This window comes from Oncorhynchus kisutch, linkage group LG20 (assembly GCF_002021735.2).
Source record: "Oncorhynchus kisutch isolate 150728-3 linkage group LG20, Okis_V2, whole genome shotgun sequence".
NCBI classification, from domain to species: domain Eukaryota; kingdom Metazoa; phylum Chordata; class Actinopteri; order Salmoniformes; family Salmonidae; genus Oncorhynchus; species Oncorhynchus kisutch.
Window position 1 is genome coordinate 43,831,525 of NC_034193.2, and position 19,303 is coordinate 43,850,827.

The 19,303-nt window shown below is 42.7% G+C and overlaps 1 protein-coding gene and 1 long non-coding RNA gene across 2 annotated transcripts; one reads left to right on the forward strand and one right to left on the reverse strand.

The window, feature by feature from the left end:
* Window positions 1-297: 297 nt before the first annotated feature.
* On the reverse strand, window positions 298-4,177 carry LOC116355513 (uncharacterized). Its single transcript, XR_004204540.1, has 2 exons — window positions 4,039-4,177; window positions 298-684 (listed from the first exon to the last, which is right to left on the reverse strand). It is a non-coding gene; the product is annotated as an uncharacterized LOC116355513 (long non-coding RNA).
* On the forward strand, window positions 1,940-18,698 carry LOC109865768 (hexokinase-1-like). The gene is made up of 18 exons (XM_020454203.2): window positions 1,940-2,392; window positions 4,027-4,189; window positions 6,459-6,607; window positions 7,541-7,660; window positions 8,113-8,208; window positions 8,292-8,391; window positions 8,644-8,827; window positions 9,205-9,360; window positions 9,534-9,767; window positions 10,004-10,308; window positions 10,699-10,847; window positions 11,114-11,233; window positions 11,813-11,908; window positions 14,098-14,197; window positions 16,326-16,509; window positions 16,832-16,987; window positions 17,315-17,548; window positions 17,847-18,698. Exons 1-18 carry the CDS (start codon window positions 2,330-2,332, stop codon window positions 17,995-17,997), a joined length of 2,760 nt encoding a protein of 919 aa, XP_020309792.1. The 5' UTR covers window positions 1,940-2,329; the 3' UTR covers window positions 17,998-18,698.
* The last annotated feature ends 605 nt before the right edge of the window (window positions 18,699-19,303 follow it).

Sequence of the window (19,303 nt, forward strand, 5' to 3'; positions counted from 1 at the left end):
TAGCCTTTTTGTACTACAAAGCTGCATGTTCGTTTTGTTAATCTTTATTGTTTTGTTGCTGGTTCACATTAATAAACATGATGAATGCCTGTCTGTCCCTAACACCAAAACTAAATAAAAACGAGTAAAGTGAATCTGAAAACTAACTGAAAATAAACGGAATTTCAAATAATATTAAAACAAATAGAAATACAAACTAATATAAAAACACAAAACTATAATAACCTTGTTCTATACAGTCTTTTTTGCTCATCTTTTTCAAGGCTGTAAATAATTTGAGGTGACTGTATAGTGTAGTTCTGTGTCAATAGTATCCCTTTATTATTCTCTCTCTGTGGCCTCTCACAGTGAAGCCAGAGACAAGGTCACCTTGGAGCGGCCATGATGGCACCAGGCAGTCTTTTTGGAGGAGAGAGCGACAGGTCAACCAAACACAAAGCGCACTCTCTCTCAAGCTGCTCCTTTGGAGGACAGAACAGAGAGAGGGAAAACCCTTATTTCCCCTGAGGCCAGTGGAGAGGGGGATAGAGGGAAGGGAGTAGGGAGGGAGGAGGAGGGGAGAAAATAGGGGGAGGTTCTAATTCACTATAGAGTTGATGGAAAAAGACATCAGAAGCGTCACGCGTCATTGAGTCAGCCGAGATGGTTCAGTTTACGTAGAGCGTGAGGTTGACATACTGGGGACTGCAGAGAAGGAGAGAAAGGGGATATTTAACACCTTCAAGACCAGGTATAGTAATGTTGAGTTTTGTTGCATCAGATCATCAGAAATTGATATGGTGTTTCAGTCCTTGTGTTTTATACCATTGACAGGACATTTTTTTGTGGTTCAAACTTGAAGGTCAAAAGACAAAAGAAAGGTGACTGTCATAAGCAGCTGTAATATTTTGAGAAATTTACATATGAGTGACATTTCAAAACAGAAAGAAATATCATTCTGGATGAAATGGCACGCATAATAGATGAGCTATTTTGGTAAATCAGTATCGAGTAGTTGTTTGAAATATACATTTTTCTCAATGGAAACCAAATAAAAAAACAATAGGATAGTATTCATAATATTCAAAAACAGTGACACACAGAACGTTTCCTCAGATATCTTCCCGCTTTTTCTCAAGACTACAGTTGGTGAAAGTGGTGAGATGATTTCAAACTTCTTCTCTACCTCAGGCTCAAGACCACGTACATCAAGCACTCAAGTCGTTGGATACATTTTTCCATCCGGACTCCATCCGGACTCTCTGACTTGTTTTATCAAGGCCCCACCAAATATCCAAACCCGTCCTAAATTTCAAGAGGTTTGACCTCATCAATATAATTATGAAAAAGAACTTGCGATGTCCACTGGTTCCACTTTGAAAAAAGGTCACAGGATCACAGGCCACATGAAACTTTGATGGGGCAATGGAAGTAGAAAAGGTGTCACAAACACAAACACTTAACTCAGAGACCTTACCTAAAGTATATTATTATATATTTCCCTAGAGCTTTAGCTGCTGGTTTGTGATGCTATCTGTCAGGATGCCCTTCAGTCACCTCCACTCATCCAGCTGATGCCCCAGCATGAGGATGGTGATGCAGAGAGGAATGACATCATCATGTGACTGCCCTCCCACTTGCACGTCCTCCCTTGGATGCTGTGGTAACATGAGACATGCCGGCCGGGCGTCTCTCCCGGCCGGCATGTCTGTCACGTGCCCCTTTTTCTCTATCCCTCTCTTTTGATCTCTCTCTCTCTGCTGCTGTGAGGAGAGGGGTGGGATACTGTATCAACTAAGCCTCCACTTCCTCCCTTATCCATTTCTCTTGCAATCCCCATCTCCCTCCCACCTCTCTCTCTCTTCCTATCCCCCGCTCCTCTCCTCCTTTGCTGAGCTGAAGGTGAAGTCCTCAGCCCACCCTCCCCTTGCCATACCCCTACCCCAGCAGCCCCGGCTCAGCCAATCAGAGTGTACAGTGGGGGCAGGGCATAGCTGACCACCATTCCAGTGCAGCACTGCATTCACCGACAGCCAGGCAGCTAGCAGAGAGAAGCTAGGAAAGCTAGCACCACAGCACTGAGACCCAGACAAGACACTGTGTGTGTGCCTGTGTGTGTGCAACCCAGGCATAGCTTCTTCTTCTTCCTCTTCACTGTTTTACTAGCACTTTTACCTCACAATTCTCTTCAAGTGGGACTAGGGCAGCTCAGGCCTGCTTTTCTTCACATTAGGATAAAGAAGGGATCAGTGAAGGACAAACGAGAGCTTGGATATCGGTTGTTCTTTCCTCCCTTTTCTCTCACCTCCTTCCGTCAGTCGCTGACAGCCCTCGCATACGTGCAGGCAGGATGATAGCGGCACAGCTTCTGGCATATTACTTCACTGAGCTGAAGGATGACCAGGTTAAGAAGGTGAGTGACTACAACACTTTTACTGAACTCTTCCCTCTAGAATGGGTCAGTTTTGTGTAGATGCTACTGACAGCCATGGTCACCGGTTGATGGTTGATGCTCCATGCATATCAATATGCCTCTGGGGCGTTTGATGACGCTGGGCGAAGATGGAGCTTTGGGAGGGATGCCATGATGGACATCTGATTTAATTTTGATGAGTGGTTAGTCTTGTCTAGAGTAAGTATTGGAACAGGAGTGTGCAGTTTGTAATAAATGCAGTGTGTGTCCTTGAGATTAGGATGTGCCAGCTGGGTGGGCTAGCTGGTGGTGGTCATGATGCAGTGCATGCTAGCCCCCCTCTCATCGCTAAGGAGCGTTTCCGGGGCATCTGTTGCCAGGGTGTCTGAAGCAGACAGGTGTCTGTGAGCTAGGGGCTGCTGGGAAGGAAACCGTGAGCACTTCCTCTCTCCTTCCCCCTCTTCTCTCTCTCTCTCTGACTCCTCTCTCGGTCTCTCCCTCTCCATCGTCATGGAAACGGTTAAAGTGCCAAACCACACCTTGCCTCACCATCCTGCCCCCCTGACACTAGGCCTGTAACCAAATCAATTCCCTCGCTCATTCCTGTGGATAGGAGGGAACATGCCCGTTAGTGATAGACAGATGTTGACTTCAGAACAGAAACAAGGCACGACATGTAGATGTCAGACAAGCATCAGAGAGAGCATCTAGTTGTCTCAGGACACACATTATACATTAATAAATCCATTGGTTTTGACTTGACCTGTGTGACATCCCCTAGACACTGAGTAAAGACAGATTGGCTCATTCTCTGACGGAGTGTGGGATAGGATTTGTGATGTCATGCGTGACGTGTAGTGCAGCATGTGCACGTGCCCCTAGTACTGTAGCTAGCTAATGTGTGATTCACCACAGCAGTGAAAATGTTCAGGCCCCTGGGAATAAACCCAGTTAACCATCACAATCCTGATTAAGACCAGTACGAGAGCTGATTCAGCAAAATATTTTATGACATCAATTATTATGACAGTATATTATACTACTACTATACTTAATGTAACACTCTCATAATGAATTCTAATATATCTTAATGATAAAACATTGTACCAAAATTGTACTAGTATTTATCATTGTGATGAAAACAGGTGGTCTCTGATAGCATGCGTTACATAATGTTTGTAGCCTACTACTACTACTAAATTACTATCGCCACACACATACTCGTCTCTATGTGAAGGCTGCACAATGCTATTTATTTCAGGACAATCATTCTCCAGCTATCGGCTCTACAGCAGTAATATTGTTCAGCTCAGCTCTTCTTTTTGGAGCCCCATAGCGACTGGTGAATACTAATGCCACTGCAAGAGATGATATAATAATATGTGGATCCTATCCAGTTGTTCCCTCTGGATTGTGTTCAATTGCACTCTGGAATAATATAACAACTTGTAATGTCTGTCTGTCTTCATATTGCTAAGTACCTGCACTCCATCATTGGTTGAGTAATATACAGTATCATAACGATAAATAATAGGGTCAGTAAAAACTCATGACCCTAATCCTTGTATATACTGTATCATGATGACATATCATCATAACATATTGTATCCATTCTTTCCTGCGGTGGTCTATAGATCGACAAGTACCTTTACTCCATGCGTTTCTCTGACGAGACGCTGCATGACATCAAGTGTCGGTTCCGGCGGGAGCTGGAGAACGGGCTGGGCCGCGACACCAACACCACCGCGACCGTCAAGATGCTGCCCACCTTTGTCAGGTCCATCCCTGATGGATCAGGTAAAGTGTCAAGTTAATACAGAGTAAACTTCAATACAATATAGTGGTTCTGTGTGGCTCAGTTGGTTCACGAGCCAAAACAGGTCCCCGAAAATTGTGCACAAAGTCATCTATTTCGTATGATTTCTTACATCCTGCAAAAAATTATTATAATAATTTTCCTGCAATTCGGGTGATATGTTACGAATTCAAATTAATTTAATATGTTACAAAGTGGAACGTGATTATCCCGTTCAATCTCTTAAAGTACAGCAATATACACATTGGAAATAATCCACACTGATGATGTTAGCTGCCTCTCTGCATAACAAAAAAACCTTTACATTCATAATCATAGGATAATGGCATGGATCCCATTTTGACCTGCAGCTTGCATATCTACTGGCATGTCCTTTCAGGTTACTTCTACAGTAAAAGCACCAAATTACCACTATTGGACCTTTAACTCTACATAGAAAATAGTGTTTATACTGTAAGCACTTTAAAGCACACACTACACTCCCAGCTTTATCTGTCCTGCAAAAATGTGCTGAGTTGTTTTAAATGTCCAGTGCCATTCTGTGACATTAGGCTTTTTGTGTGTACTGTGTGGCCCCTGTATTTGAACTTGGCAGGTCATATGGCCACCTAGCGCCATTGTTGTGAGCCCAGGAGCAAAGCAGTGCTCTCTGTGGCCACTAGAGTGTCTATGGGCTGTCAGTATAATTAGCTGTGCTATAGCAGTGCATGATAACATTTAATATCGCTGACGCTGATCATTCAACTGCTAGATACAGAGACACTGAGCTCATGCAAAATGATGCAGGGGTCTACCGTTAGGGTAGTTGGGTTTATTGGGGAAAGTTGGAGTGATTTTTTTCAGTTTATAGTATATAAAATGTATATGTTGTAGTTTAGTTTAAAGTTACAGGTAAGATTTATAGTTTAAGACATTAAAAAAAGAGGAGATGAGTTCACTGTCTGTTTCCTTGTTTGTTTACTGCTGATTGCCTTTCAACATCAGTTAAAATGCCCAGCCCTCGTAAATGAATAACTAGAGTATTGGGTTACATTAACAAATGTAATGTTGAATGTCAACAGGCATAAAGTTATTACTTTGGAGAAGGGGAGGGGAAATACTATACGTAAAATGTTGCCTGATAATAAAATGTTAGAAAGCTATTTTGAACTTGCTGATAGTAGAGGCCACTGATAGTAGAGCCGACTGCTGATTGTAGAGGCCACTGCTGATTGTAGAGGCCACTGATAGTAGAGCCGACTGCTGATTGTAGAGGCCACTGCTGAGAGTAGAGGACATTGTCAAGAGGTTAACTCCAAACATCCAACCTATGCATAGACCAGGGTGGCCTATCTTTGTTTGTAAACAGAGTGGCCTATGGACAGTAAATGGCAAGGCCCAACAAGGCTAGCCTTGCAGAGGGGTTGTTTCATAAAGCCATTCTGCCTTGAGCAGTTCCCTGTCATCTCGCATGTTATAAATAGCCATCGTTTTCAGCCACTGGACATGAATCACCGGGAAGGGGGATTCAGTCAAAGTTCAAAGTTGAGACTATGGTGACAGCTGACAACTGATATGTATCAAGTATGTGAGATGTGTGTAAAAGTATTATCAACAATTTACTTAGTTACACAGGCCAATTACAAGCCATCAACGCCATGATCAACAAGATAGCAACACAAGTAATATATTTTCTGTGATGGTTTCTTTACAGAGTAAGGCACAATGAATATCAACAGTGGAGAATGCTTTTAACTGCTGGCCCTTTACTGTAAACTACAATCTAGATTTAACAGCAGTACTCTATAACAGTGTTATAACAGAACATTACCTAGTTAGCCTGAGGATAGAATTCTACTTTGCTTTAATGGCAGCTACAAATGGAGTCATCGTCTAGTCTGTAGGCCATCAGACACACCTCCATCCAATACAGCTCAGTGACATTTAATTCCAGACAGGTCAAGGGAACAGATTGTGATAATGCTCTGTGGTCAACACCAGACAGATGTAATGTAATTAGATCAGCTTGGTGCCTGATCTATACAATCAATATAAACAGGCCTTGCTTTACCTTTTGAGGACATAGTATGATTTTGATTACATATAATTATGATTACATATAATCCTGATATATAAGCACCTGGCAGGCAATCAATTCAGTTCACCTAAAATGAATTTTGTAGTTAGTAACACACTGCTTGAAAGACACTAGAAAATAGTTAATGTTGTATTTTCTTCTGTGTTTTTCTTTTCTTTTCTCCAATCTGACAGAAAAGGGGGATTTCTTAGCTCTGGATCTGGGTGGCTCCAACTTCCGTATCCTGCGTGTGAAGGTGACACAAGACAAGAAGCAGCCGGTTCAGATGGAAAGCCTGGTCTACGAGACCCCTGAGGACATTATCCATGGGAGTGGGACGCAGGTCAACAACACCACAAAACACCACCAAAAAACAAAACAAAACACCCTCAAAAACAAAACAAAACACAACAAAAAATCCTCAAAACTACCCAAACACTCCCAGACCATCGCCTATAGTCTCATTCACTCACATCAGAGGCTCTCAACAACAAGGATCACTTTGTATAAAAGCAGTCACCCAATATTGTTGTATGGATCTGTTTGTCCTATGAAGTGGATGTGACATCAAGACCCCCATCACAACACTGTTGACCTCTGTTGACTGTTGAAACTCCCCGAGAGGGCAGTTGGCAACAGTAACTTGATACCCACAACAATTCTGTAACGGGAGAGATCAATTGTGATTGGTTGAAACAAAAAACATTCCATGCTGTAACCGATAGGCCTACAGAGTGGTCGTAGTAGAGGACTGACTTGAAGAACTGCTGGCCACCATCATGATTTTTAATTTTTTCACCTTTATTTAACCGGGTAGGCCAGTTGAGAACAAGTTCTCATTTACAACTGCGACCTGGCCAAGATAAAGCAAAGCAGTGCGACAAAAACAATAACACAGAGCTACACATAAACAAACGTACAGTCAATAACACAAAAGAAAGAAAAATAGAAAAATCTATGTACAGTGTGTGCAAATGTAGAAGAGTAGGGAGGCAGGCAATAAATAGGCCCTAGAGGCAAAAATAATTACAATTTAGCAGTAATACTGGAGTGATAGATGTGCAGATGATGATGTGCAAGTAGAGATACTGGGGTGCAAAAGAGCAAGAGGGTAAGTAATAATATGGGGATGATTTACCAATTCAAACCAGTTTAATTATTAATTAAGTGTTTGATAAGCCAATATGGTTGCCTTGCTGCTACTGTTATTATGTGTAATTGTATAACTACGTGCTTCTGTCTCACTCCTCAATGCAAGATATTTTTATGTCTGTAGCTCTTTGACCATGTCGCAGAATGCCTTGGTGACTTCATGGAGAAACAAAAGATCAAGGATAAAAAACTGCCTGTAGGATTCACATTCTCCTTCCCATGTGCACAAACTAAACTGGACGAGGTAAGAGGTTCCAATAATGTATGCATTTATAATGTTTTAATGCTTTATTTGAGATGTTGAGAAACCACAATAAATGGCATTATAATATACTTATATAATATATTTATATAATATCATTATAATATAAATATATATTTAAGTATAAGACAACTTTTAGGGTTTGAGTTTGTACAGTTCTGTTGTAGAGTAAATAACTGTGGGGGTGGTACCTGCCTGGGGGGACAAAATCCTAATTTAAAAAATCATGTAATAAAAAATCATGTCCACAAAGCCAACACTAGCTAACACTAGCCAACACTAGCCAACACTAGCCAACACTAGCCAACACTAGCCAACACTAACCAGCACTAGCCAACACTAGCCAAGACTAGCTAAGACTAGCTAAGACTACCTAAGACTAGCACTAGGTGGTCATATGACAGATTTATTAAAGAAAGTGCTGTCTATTACAGGCCGTCTTAGTGACTTGGACAAAGAAGTTCAAAGTGAGTGGTGTAGAAGGCATGGATGTCGTGAAGCTTCTGAACAAGGCCATCAAGAAACGAGGGGTGAGCTTTCTTATTTCTTAACAATAATTGAATTACCACGTGTGCCACTAGAAGAGATTTAGAAAACATATTGTATTTGTCAGGACTATGAAGCTGACATCATGGCAGTGGTCAATGACACAACCGGAACGATGATGACCTGTGGGTTCGACGATCAACGATGTGAAGTTGGCATCATCATAGGTGAGGATACACAACATTCAATACAATTATTGCACAAAAGGGTTATTGATAAAAGGTGGTAAAAGAAATGTTCAGCTTGCCAATGGCAAAGAATGTCCGTGGCTTTGTAGACTCATGTTAATTCTAAATTCTACATAGAGAGGCACAGCTCTAATGAAAATTAAGCAGATGACGATTTTGTGGAACAGTATTCTCCTGTGGCTTGCCGTAGTGCTCCAGACAGGTTATTTACTAGGCTGGGTGTACTTTCAGGTACTGGTACTAATGCCTGCTATATGGAGGAGCTGCGGCACATTGACATGGTGGAGGGAGACGAGGGCAGGATGTGTATCAACACAGAGTGGGGGGCGTTCGGGGACGACGGGTCCCTGGAGGACCTCCGTACAGAGTTTGACCGGGAGATTGACCGAGGCTCCCTCAACCCTGGGAAACAGCTGTAAGTCAAGACTGCAGGGCCTGCATTGTACTCAGGACTGCTATGTGGAATATGTGTTTATGGTTGTTGCTATAACGGAGTTATAACCTAAAGCTAATTCCAGTGCAATTTGTCAGTTAAACTTCCATTGAATCAGTCACTTTTTGCACTACAAGTGATAAATATATAGGGCTCCAGGCCAGGGGCTTGCCACCCTCACCGCCAAGATAAAACAGAAAACATTGTAGCCATTGTTTAACCCAAGCAGGTATTTACAAAATCTCCAGGAAGAGTCGTGTTACATAACAATAAATCCTCAGAGAACGTAAAGCTGTGTATTTGTTTACAAGCCCTAAAAATAAACTGACAGTGTCTCTGTTGTGTCTTTGTCTGGGAAGGTTTGAGAAGATGGCCAGCGGGATGTTCATGGGAGAGCTGGTCCGCCTCATCCTGGTCAAGATGGCCAAGGAGGGACTGCTGTTCGAGGGTCGGATAACCCCCGAACTTCTGACAAAAGGGAAGATCGAAACTAAGCATGTTTCAGCCATTGAGAAGTAAGAGGTCAACCATGGACAGTTTCTTAAAAGGAAAATATACACAACTCCATTGTTTTTGTGGACTATATGACCTCCATTACATACAATGAAAAGTTATTTGAGGCTAACTGAGTTGTAGAGCTCAAGCACTACATAAATACTTGCCATTGACCTCTCTCTCCCCATGACAGGAGCAAGGAAGGCCTGACCAAATGCAAAGAGATTCTAACGAGGCTTGGTGTGGAGCCTTCTCAAGAGGACTGTGTTGCCGTGCAACACGTGTGCACCATCGTATCCTTCCGCTCTGCGAACCTCATCGCAGCTACACTGGGAGGTATCCTTACTCGGCTGAAGGACAACAAGGGAGTCGCCCGCCTGCGCACCACTGTGGGCATTGATGGGTCGATGTACAAGATGCACCCTCAGTGAGTACTCAATCCTACTGGAGGTCGATAGGACCTCCTCTGTGCAAGAACACAATAAGAGAACAGGAAGGAATTTCAAAATAGCCACAGGTGTCAAAAAATATGCTGGTCTCTACCACAAGTGATGACGCAATAACTTATCAAGTTTGACATTTCCCAGAGTACTAGGCTTCGATACAGAAATCCAAACAGTTTGTAATCTCTTCCATCCATCCGCCCTTCTCCTCTCTCTGCAGATATGCCCGGCGTCTCCACAAGACGGTGCGGCGTTTGGTGCCCGACTCTGACGTCCGTTTCCTGCTGTCCGAGAGCGGAAGTGCAAAGGGTGCTGCCATGGTGACGGCGGTGGCGTACCGTCTGGCTGACCAGACGCGCCAGATCGCCCAGACACTGGCTGAGTTCCGTCTGAGCAAAGCCCAGCTGCTGGAGGTGAAGAAAAGGATGAGGACGGAGATCGAGAACGGCCTGGGGAAAAAGACTCACGACTCGGCCACCGTCAAGATGCTGCCCACCTACGTGCGCAGCACGCCTGACGGAACAGGTGACCGACAGGAGGGGTTGTGGAAGGATGGATGGATGGATGGATAGCAGGAAGGATTTAAAGAAGGAATTAATATATCTTATCACCACTATTCAGAGTTGTCGGGAATCAGTTCCATCTGAATCAGTTCCATCTGAAATGTAGCCGATTCAGGAAATAAATTACACCTCCATGGAGGTGTTCAACTTGTTCAACTGTTAGGGAATAAAATGGGACTGACCCCCCAAAAAGTTTAAAAGCTTCAGTGCTTTCATAATTGGTCTACTTTTTGTACGTTTTGTATAATCTATGAGGATCAACATTTGAAGCATGAGAATATATTATGGAAATAGTGGTAGTTTGTATGGTATTGTAATATCATTATCTAATTAGCCAGCCCTCGTGTTACAGAAAATGGGGATTTCCTGGCTCTGGATCTGGGAGGGACAAACTTCCGGGTGCTGCTGGTTAAGATCCGTAGTGGTAAAAGGCGTACAGTGGAGATGCACAACAAAATCTACGCCATTCCCATCGAGGTCATGCAGGGCACGGGAGAAGAGGTACAGCAATGGCTCAAAATACTAAATGTCATTAGCCAAACGCCATTAGATTAGGTCTCAATTCATGAATGATTCATCCATTTTCAAATGTCCAGATACGTACTTCAGTAATTTCTCCATCCATAAATTGAGTCTAATTTATTTCTGTCTGCACTGAAATACAGTCAGCACATCATCAAGCCAATTAATCATTAAACTCATAATTTATGAATTAATGAATGCAGTTAGCATATGATTAAAGACGTTTTTTCCACCGTTTCCTCCAGCTCTTTGACCACATTGTGTACTGCATCTCTGACTTCCTGGACTACATGGGCATGAAGAGCGCCCGTCTGCCTCTGGGCTTCACCTTTTCCTTCCCCTGCCACCAGAAGAGCCTGGATGCGGTGAGTAGTTTATCTGCTGGCTAACATCTACCCTGGATGGGAACCCAAAATATATCCTGTTATGCATGATCCTCCAAAAATGGAATCACTCTCACTGACAATTATGATCAACATTTGCATTTCACAGTATATTTCATTGATCGTTCTCAGAGTGACAGTCATGTCTGCTATAACTATAAAATATGTGGATGCACCGAATATCAAGTTAATGTATTATGGTGATCGTAGAGCTGGGACGATAAACCGAAAATGATTGACACCGACCACTTATTAAAGGTATTTTGCTGATATCATTAAATAGATAAGTAGCCTATACTAGAGAAATGTGAAGTTTGAAATTAAATAAGTTTGCTAATATGGGTGATTGTTAATGGGACATTTGATGGCTACAACAATAAATCTTTGTTTTTGTTTAAAGTATAATAAAAAATAACTGTGGTGTGCATTGTTATAAACGTATTGTTCTATTTAGCGTTATTGCATAAATTAACATAATTTATCGTAATATGGATTTTTGCCCATATCGTCCAGCTCTAGGTGATCGTAGTTTAATCAAAAAGTGCCTTTTCTGTTTTTCAGGGTATCCTTGTGAACTGGACCAAAGGCTTCAAATGCACAGACTGTGAGGGTGAAGACGTGGTGGAGCTTCTCCGGGAGGGCATCAAGAGGAAAGAGGTGAGGTTGGACACCACGCCTTATTTCCCACCACTGTGATAATATGTAACACCTCCCCACAATATAACTCCATAGAGTAGAATCAATTAACTGGTGTGGAACGAGTTGCCAACAATGTTTCAGTGAGAATCACTACTGGCTCATTGATTTGTCGCTAGAAGTCGCTAGATGACGTTTTGCCGTTGCCATGACGAGTCACAGCACCAATTTGCCCTGCACAGCTGCAGTCCCCGACATAGCATTTTCGCCACCTCTCCCACCTCACACCCCCTTCCCTTGTGCTTCTCTGCCTGTGTGTGCACCATTGCAGTGACTTTTCTTGCACAGACATCTTCTCCCATTGTTTGCGGAAGAAAAGTTTGAGTGGGAAAAGTCGCTAAATGCTATCAAAACCATAGAAACCCTTGGTGGCAAAACTCCCCAAAGGCAGCCTGAAAAGTAGCTGAATTTGTTGCTAGGCCCTTTTACCCAAATAAAAGTCACTGGAGGGGTCTGAAAACTCGCTAAATCTAGCAACAAAATCGCTAAATTTGCAATACTGTGTGGAACTCTCATTACACTCATGCACTGTCTCAGTCACCATCAACACTAACAGCCCACGTAATGGTTGATCTCATTCATAACACCATTTATCAACAATAAATCACTCTATGCGGTTGGAGATACTGATACCATCCCAGGTAATAATGTATACATTTATTAAACAATGCAAAATGCCAGACAACAATATATTTGTAAAACAATAGCATATCAGCCTAAGTTATCGTTAGGGGCATATTCTAGTAGCATATGCTATGTCTCCATTGGCAACTTTCAGCAGTGATGCAAAAATTCAGTTTTACTCAATGTGCTTCAGTCATTCTGGACTTGTTGTTCTGAGGGGTTCTCAGCCCAAATCACACACCAACATGTTTCTCAGTATCTTTTTTTTTAATCAATTTCACCCTTTTAGATGGAGGATGGAGTAAGTATTAGTTGAATGTCAATGAGTAAATTCATTCAGGAAAAAAACAAAACAGGTAAAACGGAGCTGCAATGCCAGTCTCGAAAACCTGTCCCTGGGCAACACAGTGACTAGAGCCTGGTTTCAATGATGGACTATTTTGGCATAGAGGAAGTACGTCACTACCTAGGTCACTACCTTATCTGCTTCAATAAAATACTAAATATTAGCTAGCAAGATGGAGATCACTTTGGTTATTTTTTAGGAGTGCATTTCGCAAGTGGCTATTTTGCATCAACTACCTTAACTAAAACCACTGCAAAAGTTTTCCCTGCAAGCTTTGGTTTTGAATCGCGACATTCTGGCTTGACTGCCTCGTGATTTGTGGGAGAGCCAAGATAATTGCATTTTTTTTATCGACGTAGTGACCTAGCCATCATGTAGTGACCTAGTTCATCTATAGCATAAGTCCATTACTGAAACCAGTCCCTAGTCACTGCGTTGCCTAGGGTTGGATTTCTGAGACTACCGCAATGCAGAGGTGTGGAAATGGTTTAAATAGCATGTTATTAACATGAGAAAATTGTAATAAACAAGAATGCAAAAATGACTGTAAATCTTTACAGGCAAAGTATAAGTCAAATTAACTTGAGTGTTTGTCGTGACCATTTTTGTGACCCCAATTGCGAGTTTATAGTTCTAGCAGCAACAAAAAATCTGGATCTTTACAAATGGGAATGGGAATATGATATCTCTTTGTTAATTGTGTGTATATGTGTGTGTGTGTGTGTGTGTGTGTGTGTATGCCTGTCTGTCTCCTGTCTGAGCTTCTGCATAATAATGAGTGTGTGGAGGGTCAGTGGGTTGCATTGTTCTTAAAGTGCTATTTGAAAGGTTGCCATGTCTGATATCATCTTTCAGTTGAACTAGCCATTCACTAACATTTCCAGGGGGGGAAAAGTGGTTCATTCGTTGAAAAACAACCATTTGTACACAACAACACTCACACTGAAAATAATATTTGAAATGTACTCAATCAATTTACAGTTTGTGTGTTCTTGTTTTTTGCTTTATGACATGATGCATGACTCTAAATGGAGGTTTGTTTTCTGGTTGTGACAGTAAATTAAGGTGACGAATGAGGTTGCTATTTAAAGCATTGGGTGAAGCAGAAAATGAAAAGTTCAACTCACTCAAATGTACTGTTCAACTCATAATGTTGTTTGTGTGTTGTGTGTATGTGTAGGAGTTTGACCTTGATGTGGTAGCTGTGGTGAACGACACTGTTGGAACAATGATGACATGTGCATATGAAGAGCCCACCTGTGAGGTTGGACTTATTGCAGGTATACAGGCCACTACTTAATTTAATCAACACTTACAGTACAAAATAGTTTTTTCTATCAATTGCAAAAACTTTGGTTAAAACTTTCATACCAAATTGTATATAATTTACTGTAATGTACATTGTAATAAGTAGTATATCCGCATTACATGTAATTTTTTTTAAAAAAATTTATTTAACCTTTATTTAACCAGGTAGGCTAGTTGAGAACAAGTTCTCATTTGCAACTGCGACCTGGCCAAGATAAAGCATAGCAGTGTGAGCAGACAACAAAGAGTTACACATGGAGTAAACAATTAACAAGTCAATAACACAGTAGAAACCAAAGGGGGAGTCTATATACAATGTGTGCAAAAGGCATGAGGAGGTAGGCAAATAATTACAATTTTGCAGATTAACACTGGAGTGATGAATGATCAGATGGTCATGTACAGGTAGAGATATTGGTGTGCAAAAGAGCAGAAAAGTAAATAAATAAAAACAGTATGGGGATGAGGTAGGTGAAAAAGGGTGGGCTATTTACCAATAGACTATGTACAGCTGCAGCGATCGGTTAGCTGCTCAGATAGCTGATGTTTGAAGTTGGTGAGGGAGATAAAAGTCTCCAACTTCAGCGATTTTTGCAATTCGTTCCAGTCACAGGCAGCAGAGTACTGGAACGAAAGGCGGCCAAATGAGGTGTTGGCTTTAGGGATGATCAGTGAGATACACCTGCTGGAGCGCGTGCTACGGATGGGTGTTGCCACCGTGACCAGTGAGCTGAGATAAGGCGGAGCTTTACCTAGCATGGACTTGTAGATGACCTGGAGCCAGTGGGTCTGGCGACGAATATGTAGTGAGGGCCAGCCGACTAGAGCATACAAGTCGCAGTGGTGGGTGGTATAAGGTGCTTTAGTGACGAAACGGATGGCACTGTGATAGACTGCATCCAGTTTGCTGAGTAGAGTGTTGGAAGCCATTTTGTAGATGACATCGCCGAAGTCGAGGATCGGTAGGATAGTCAGTTTTACTAGGGTAAGCTTGGCGGCGTGAGTGAAGGAGGCTTTGTTGCGGAATAGAAAGCCGACTCTTGATTTGATTTTCGATTGGAGATGTTTGATATGAGTCTGGAAGGAGAGTTTGCAGTCTAGCCAGACACCTAGGTACTTATAGACGTCCACATATTCTAGGTCGGAACCATCCAGGGTGGTGATGCTAGTCGGGCATGCGGGTGCAGGCAGCGACCGGTTGAAAAGCATGCATTTGGTTTTACTAGCGTTTAAGAGCAGTTGGAGGCCACGGAAGGAGTGTTGTATGGCATTGAAGCTTGTTTGGAGGTTAGATAGCACAGTGTCCAAAGACGGGCCGAAGGTATATAGAATGGTGTCGTCTGCGTAGAGGTGGATCAGGGAATCACCCGCAGCAAGAGCAACATCATTGATATACACAGAGAAAAGAGTCGGCCCGAGAATTGAACCCTGTGGCACCCCCATAGAGACTGCCAGAGGACCAGACAGCATGCCCTCCGATTTGACGCACTGAACTCTGTCTGCAAAGTAATTGGTGAACCAGGCAAGGCAGTCATCCGAAAAACCGAGGCTCCTGAGTCTGCCGATAAGAATATGGTGATTGACAGAGTCGAAAGCCTTGGCAAGGTCGATGAAGACGGCTGCACAGTACTGTCTTTTATCGATGGCGGTTATGATATCGTTGAGTACCTTGAGTGTGGCTGAGGTGCACCCGTGACCGGCTCGGAAACCAGATTGCACAGCGGAGAAGGTGCGGTGGGATTCGAGATGGTCAGTGACCTGTTTGTTGACTTGGCTTTCGAAGACCTTAGATAGGCAGGGCAGGATGGATACAGGTCTGTAACAGTTTGGGTCCAGGGTGTCTCCCCCTTTGAAGAGGGGGATGACTGCGGCAGCTTTCCAATCCTTGGGGATCTCAGACGATATGAAAGAGAGGTTGAACAGGCTGGTAATAGGGGTTGCGACAATGGTGGCAGATAGTTTCAGAAATAGAGGGTCCAGATTGTCCAGATTGTCAAGCCCAGCTGATTTGTACGGGTCCAATACTGTACAGATCTATAGACCTGGGATGTCATGTGCATTATAGACCTAAGACCTGGGATGTCATGTTCATTCTAACAGGTACGGGCAGTAATGCGTGTTACATGGAGGAGATGAGGAACATAGAGACGGTGGAGGGGAATGAGGGACGCATGTGCGTCAACATGGAGTGGGGTGCCTTCGGGGACAACGGGTGCCTGGACGATATCAGGACGCAGTACGACCGCGCCGTGGACGAGAACTCACTCAACGAGGGCAAACAGAGGTGACAAATGAACAGTCAAACTAGTAAATGGCTCTCTGAGCACAGGATAGGTTGAAATGTGGTTTTTTGGTTGTTGTTTTTTTGGCCTAAGTGTTTTGTTAATGGCCTGAGTTGCATCTGTACTTTATTTGAATCAGAATCCTTGACTCTAAAATACTTTAATGTTATCCATAATAAAATGGTGCTTGGTTTTGATTGTTGGTATGTTAGACTAAGAGTCATAGATGGCCTACTGTACTAAGCTCCCTGAGGAGAGATGGGCCTAAGTAAATAACTAAGTTATATGCCTCAAACTTTGGGTATGTTTCACTCCATGTCTCAGGTATGAGAAGATGTGTAGCGGCATGTACCTGGGAGAAATTGTGAGGAACATCCTGATTGACCTGACCAAGCGCGGCTTCCTGTTCCGTGGAAAGATCTCTGAGACGCTGAAGACCAGAGGCATCTTTGAGACCAAGTTCCTGTCCCAGATAGAGAGGTAAGGAATGTGATTAAACTAAAAAATATCCCGCTGTACTTAAATTTGACCCTGTTAACTAAGGATATGTGCCTGGGGGTGTGCATAACTATCCTGTTGTAATTTGGGATGTACAGAGATTATTTACGCTGTTGAGAACCAACACTTAATACAATTACAAATTGTTCACAACAATGGCATCTACATTGTTACAAACACATAAGAATATGATACAGACACCTTTATGAGACTGTAACCAATATTAGGCCTACCTGTATGCACAAGTAACTATTCAGTATCCAGTGACCCAATGGCTCTTGATTGACCTTTAACCCCTTCTTTCCCCAGCGATCGCCTGGCTTTGCTGCAGGTCAGGGCCATCCTACAGCAGCTGGGTCTGGACAGCACATGTGACGACAGTATCATCGTCAAGGAGGTATGCAGCACCGTGTCCCGCCGTGCGGCTCAGATCTGCGGAGCCGGAATGGCCGGCGTGGTGGACAAGATTCGCGAGAACAGAGCGCTGGACCACCTGGACGTCACTGTGGGGGTGGACGGAACACTCTACAAACTGCACCCACAGTGAGTGATGGAGGATTAGAGAGAGAGGAAAGGAGATGGAAAAAAGGAGAGCCAGTGTTAGCTCAAAGCAAACTAAATCCAAAGCTTCCTTTAAATGTTAAATGGTGGAAATTAAAAGCATATCCATAATGACGTGTGATATTAGTGTCGGAGGATAAGGACATTTCACATCTGCTACATATTGTCTACTTAGATATCATAGAAATAGAACTCTGAGTACAACTGTAATGAATCCGCATCAATTCAGTGATTCCTTATACTCGTCTGACTATGTGTGCCTGTCTCCCTGTCTCTCCAGCTTTTCCCGGATCTTCCACCAGACAGTGAAGGAGCTCGCCCCCAAGTGTAACGTCAACTTCCTGTTGTCGGAGGATGGGAGCGGCAAGGGTGCAGCCCTCATCACAGCCGTGGGCTGTCGCCAGAGAGAACAAGAGGCGCTGCAAGCGTAATGAGCCGCCCCTCTCGTCACCTTGACAACGCCCTGCTACTCCAACTTTTCTTCCACCCACCGCACAGCCCTTCTCTCCATCTCCCCATAGCCCCGACCCGGCAGCCGTGACTCCACCTCTGCCCCACCTAGCCACTCTCACAGCCGGAAACATGTCCGCATGCATAGGGAATTAAAAATACTAGAATATTTCACCTTTATTTATTTAGAATGTTTGTACATTTTCCTCCATAGCTTGTTGTCTTAAGTATCTGATAAATATAGTGCAAAATGTGTGTATTGCATAACAAAAGTTGGATTTTGCACTAAACCAAAAAGTTTTCTGTACTTTCCTCCTGGATATGCGAGTTACAAGAGTAGTAGTATTTTGGTGGAACTCTCAATTGAACCAGTGAACATTTGATCCAATGAATGAAACTAACAACTCCTTTATAGTGATTACACTCTTTAGATATCTTTTCCAAAAAGGCCTCTGTGCTTATAGGGTGGAAAGCAAGAGTCACGGCTGTAAAAAGTCATAATTTGACATACCACCTACAGTACATACCCCCCCCCCCCCCCCCCTCCAGTTAAAGTGTACTACCTTGTTGCTACATAAATGTGAATTACTACTATACTTTAGGTGTTGTGTTTTGTGTTCAATCCCACCTATACCTACGCATTGTGTACACAAAGAATAAATGTTCATGGAACCCAAGATAAGAGTGGCTACTCCGAGCGCTTCTGTGTGTACTTGTGACTGAATGTCTCTGTGAGTCCTACTGTAACATGACCTGTAGCTTTACATGTCCAAAGCTGTATGGAGACTGCATGCCTTATTCTGAGACAAATGGAGGGTACTGGATCTTTTTATTTTATATATCAAAATAGATTTGTGTTTCAAACTGTGACATGTGAATTCATTAAATTATATTTTGTTGTGCAGTAAATACTGTGGAGATGTCTCTTTCTTAGAATTTCACTGTACAGGTGGAGCTGATTCTACAACCTTCAAGAGATGACAAAAGACAACTCCAATGATAGATGGACTATTTTAAATCTAAATAGACAGAATTCAAGGGTTCTCTCAAGGGTTCTTCCTTGTTGGCTATCACCAAAGAAAAAGCTGAATTAATTCAAGTTAAACATGGTGTTTCAAATTCCATATTAAACTTAGTTTAGGTAAAGCAGTGGTTCTCGAATGGTTTTGCCTCGGGACACAAATTGAACAAGGTTGTCTCAGTTGCCATCCAATATTAGCATCGCCAAAATGTAATGCTAAATTGATAGTAAATGTACCAATTATCAGCTGGGAACAACAGTCCCAC

Coding starts and splice junctions, on each gene's coding strand:
- LOC109865768 (XM_020454203.2), top strand. CDS start 2,330: ATGATAGCGGCACAGCTTCTGGCATATTACTTCACTGAGCTGAAGGAT. Junction 11,909..14,097: donor AGGGCATCAAGAGGAAAGAG/GTGAGGTTGGAC, acceptor GTGTATGTGTAG/GAGTTTGACCTTGATGTGGT. Junction 14,198..16,325: donor TGAGGTTGGACTTATTGCAG/GTATACAGGCCA, acceptor TCATTCTAACAG/GTACGGGCAGTAATGCGTGT.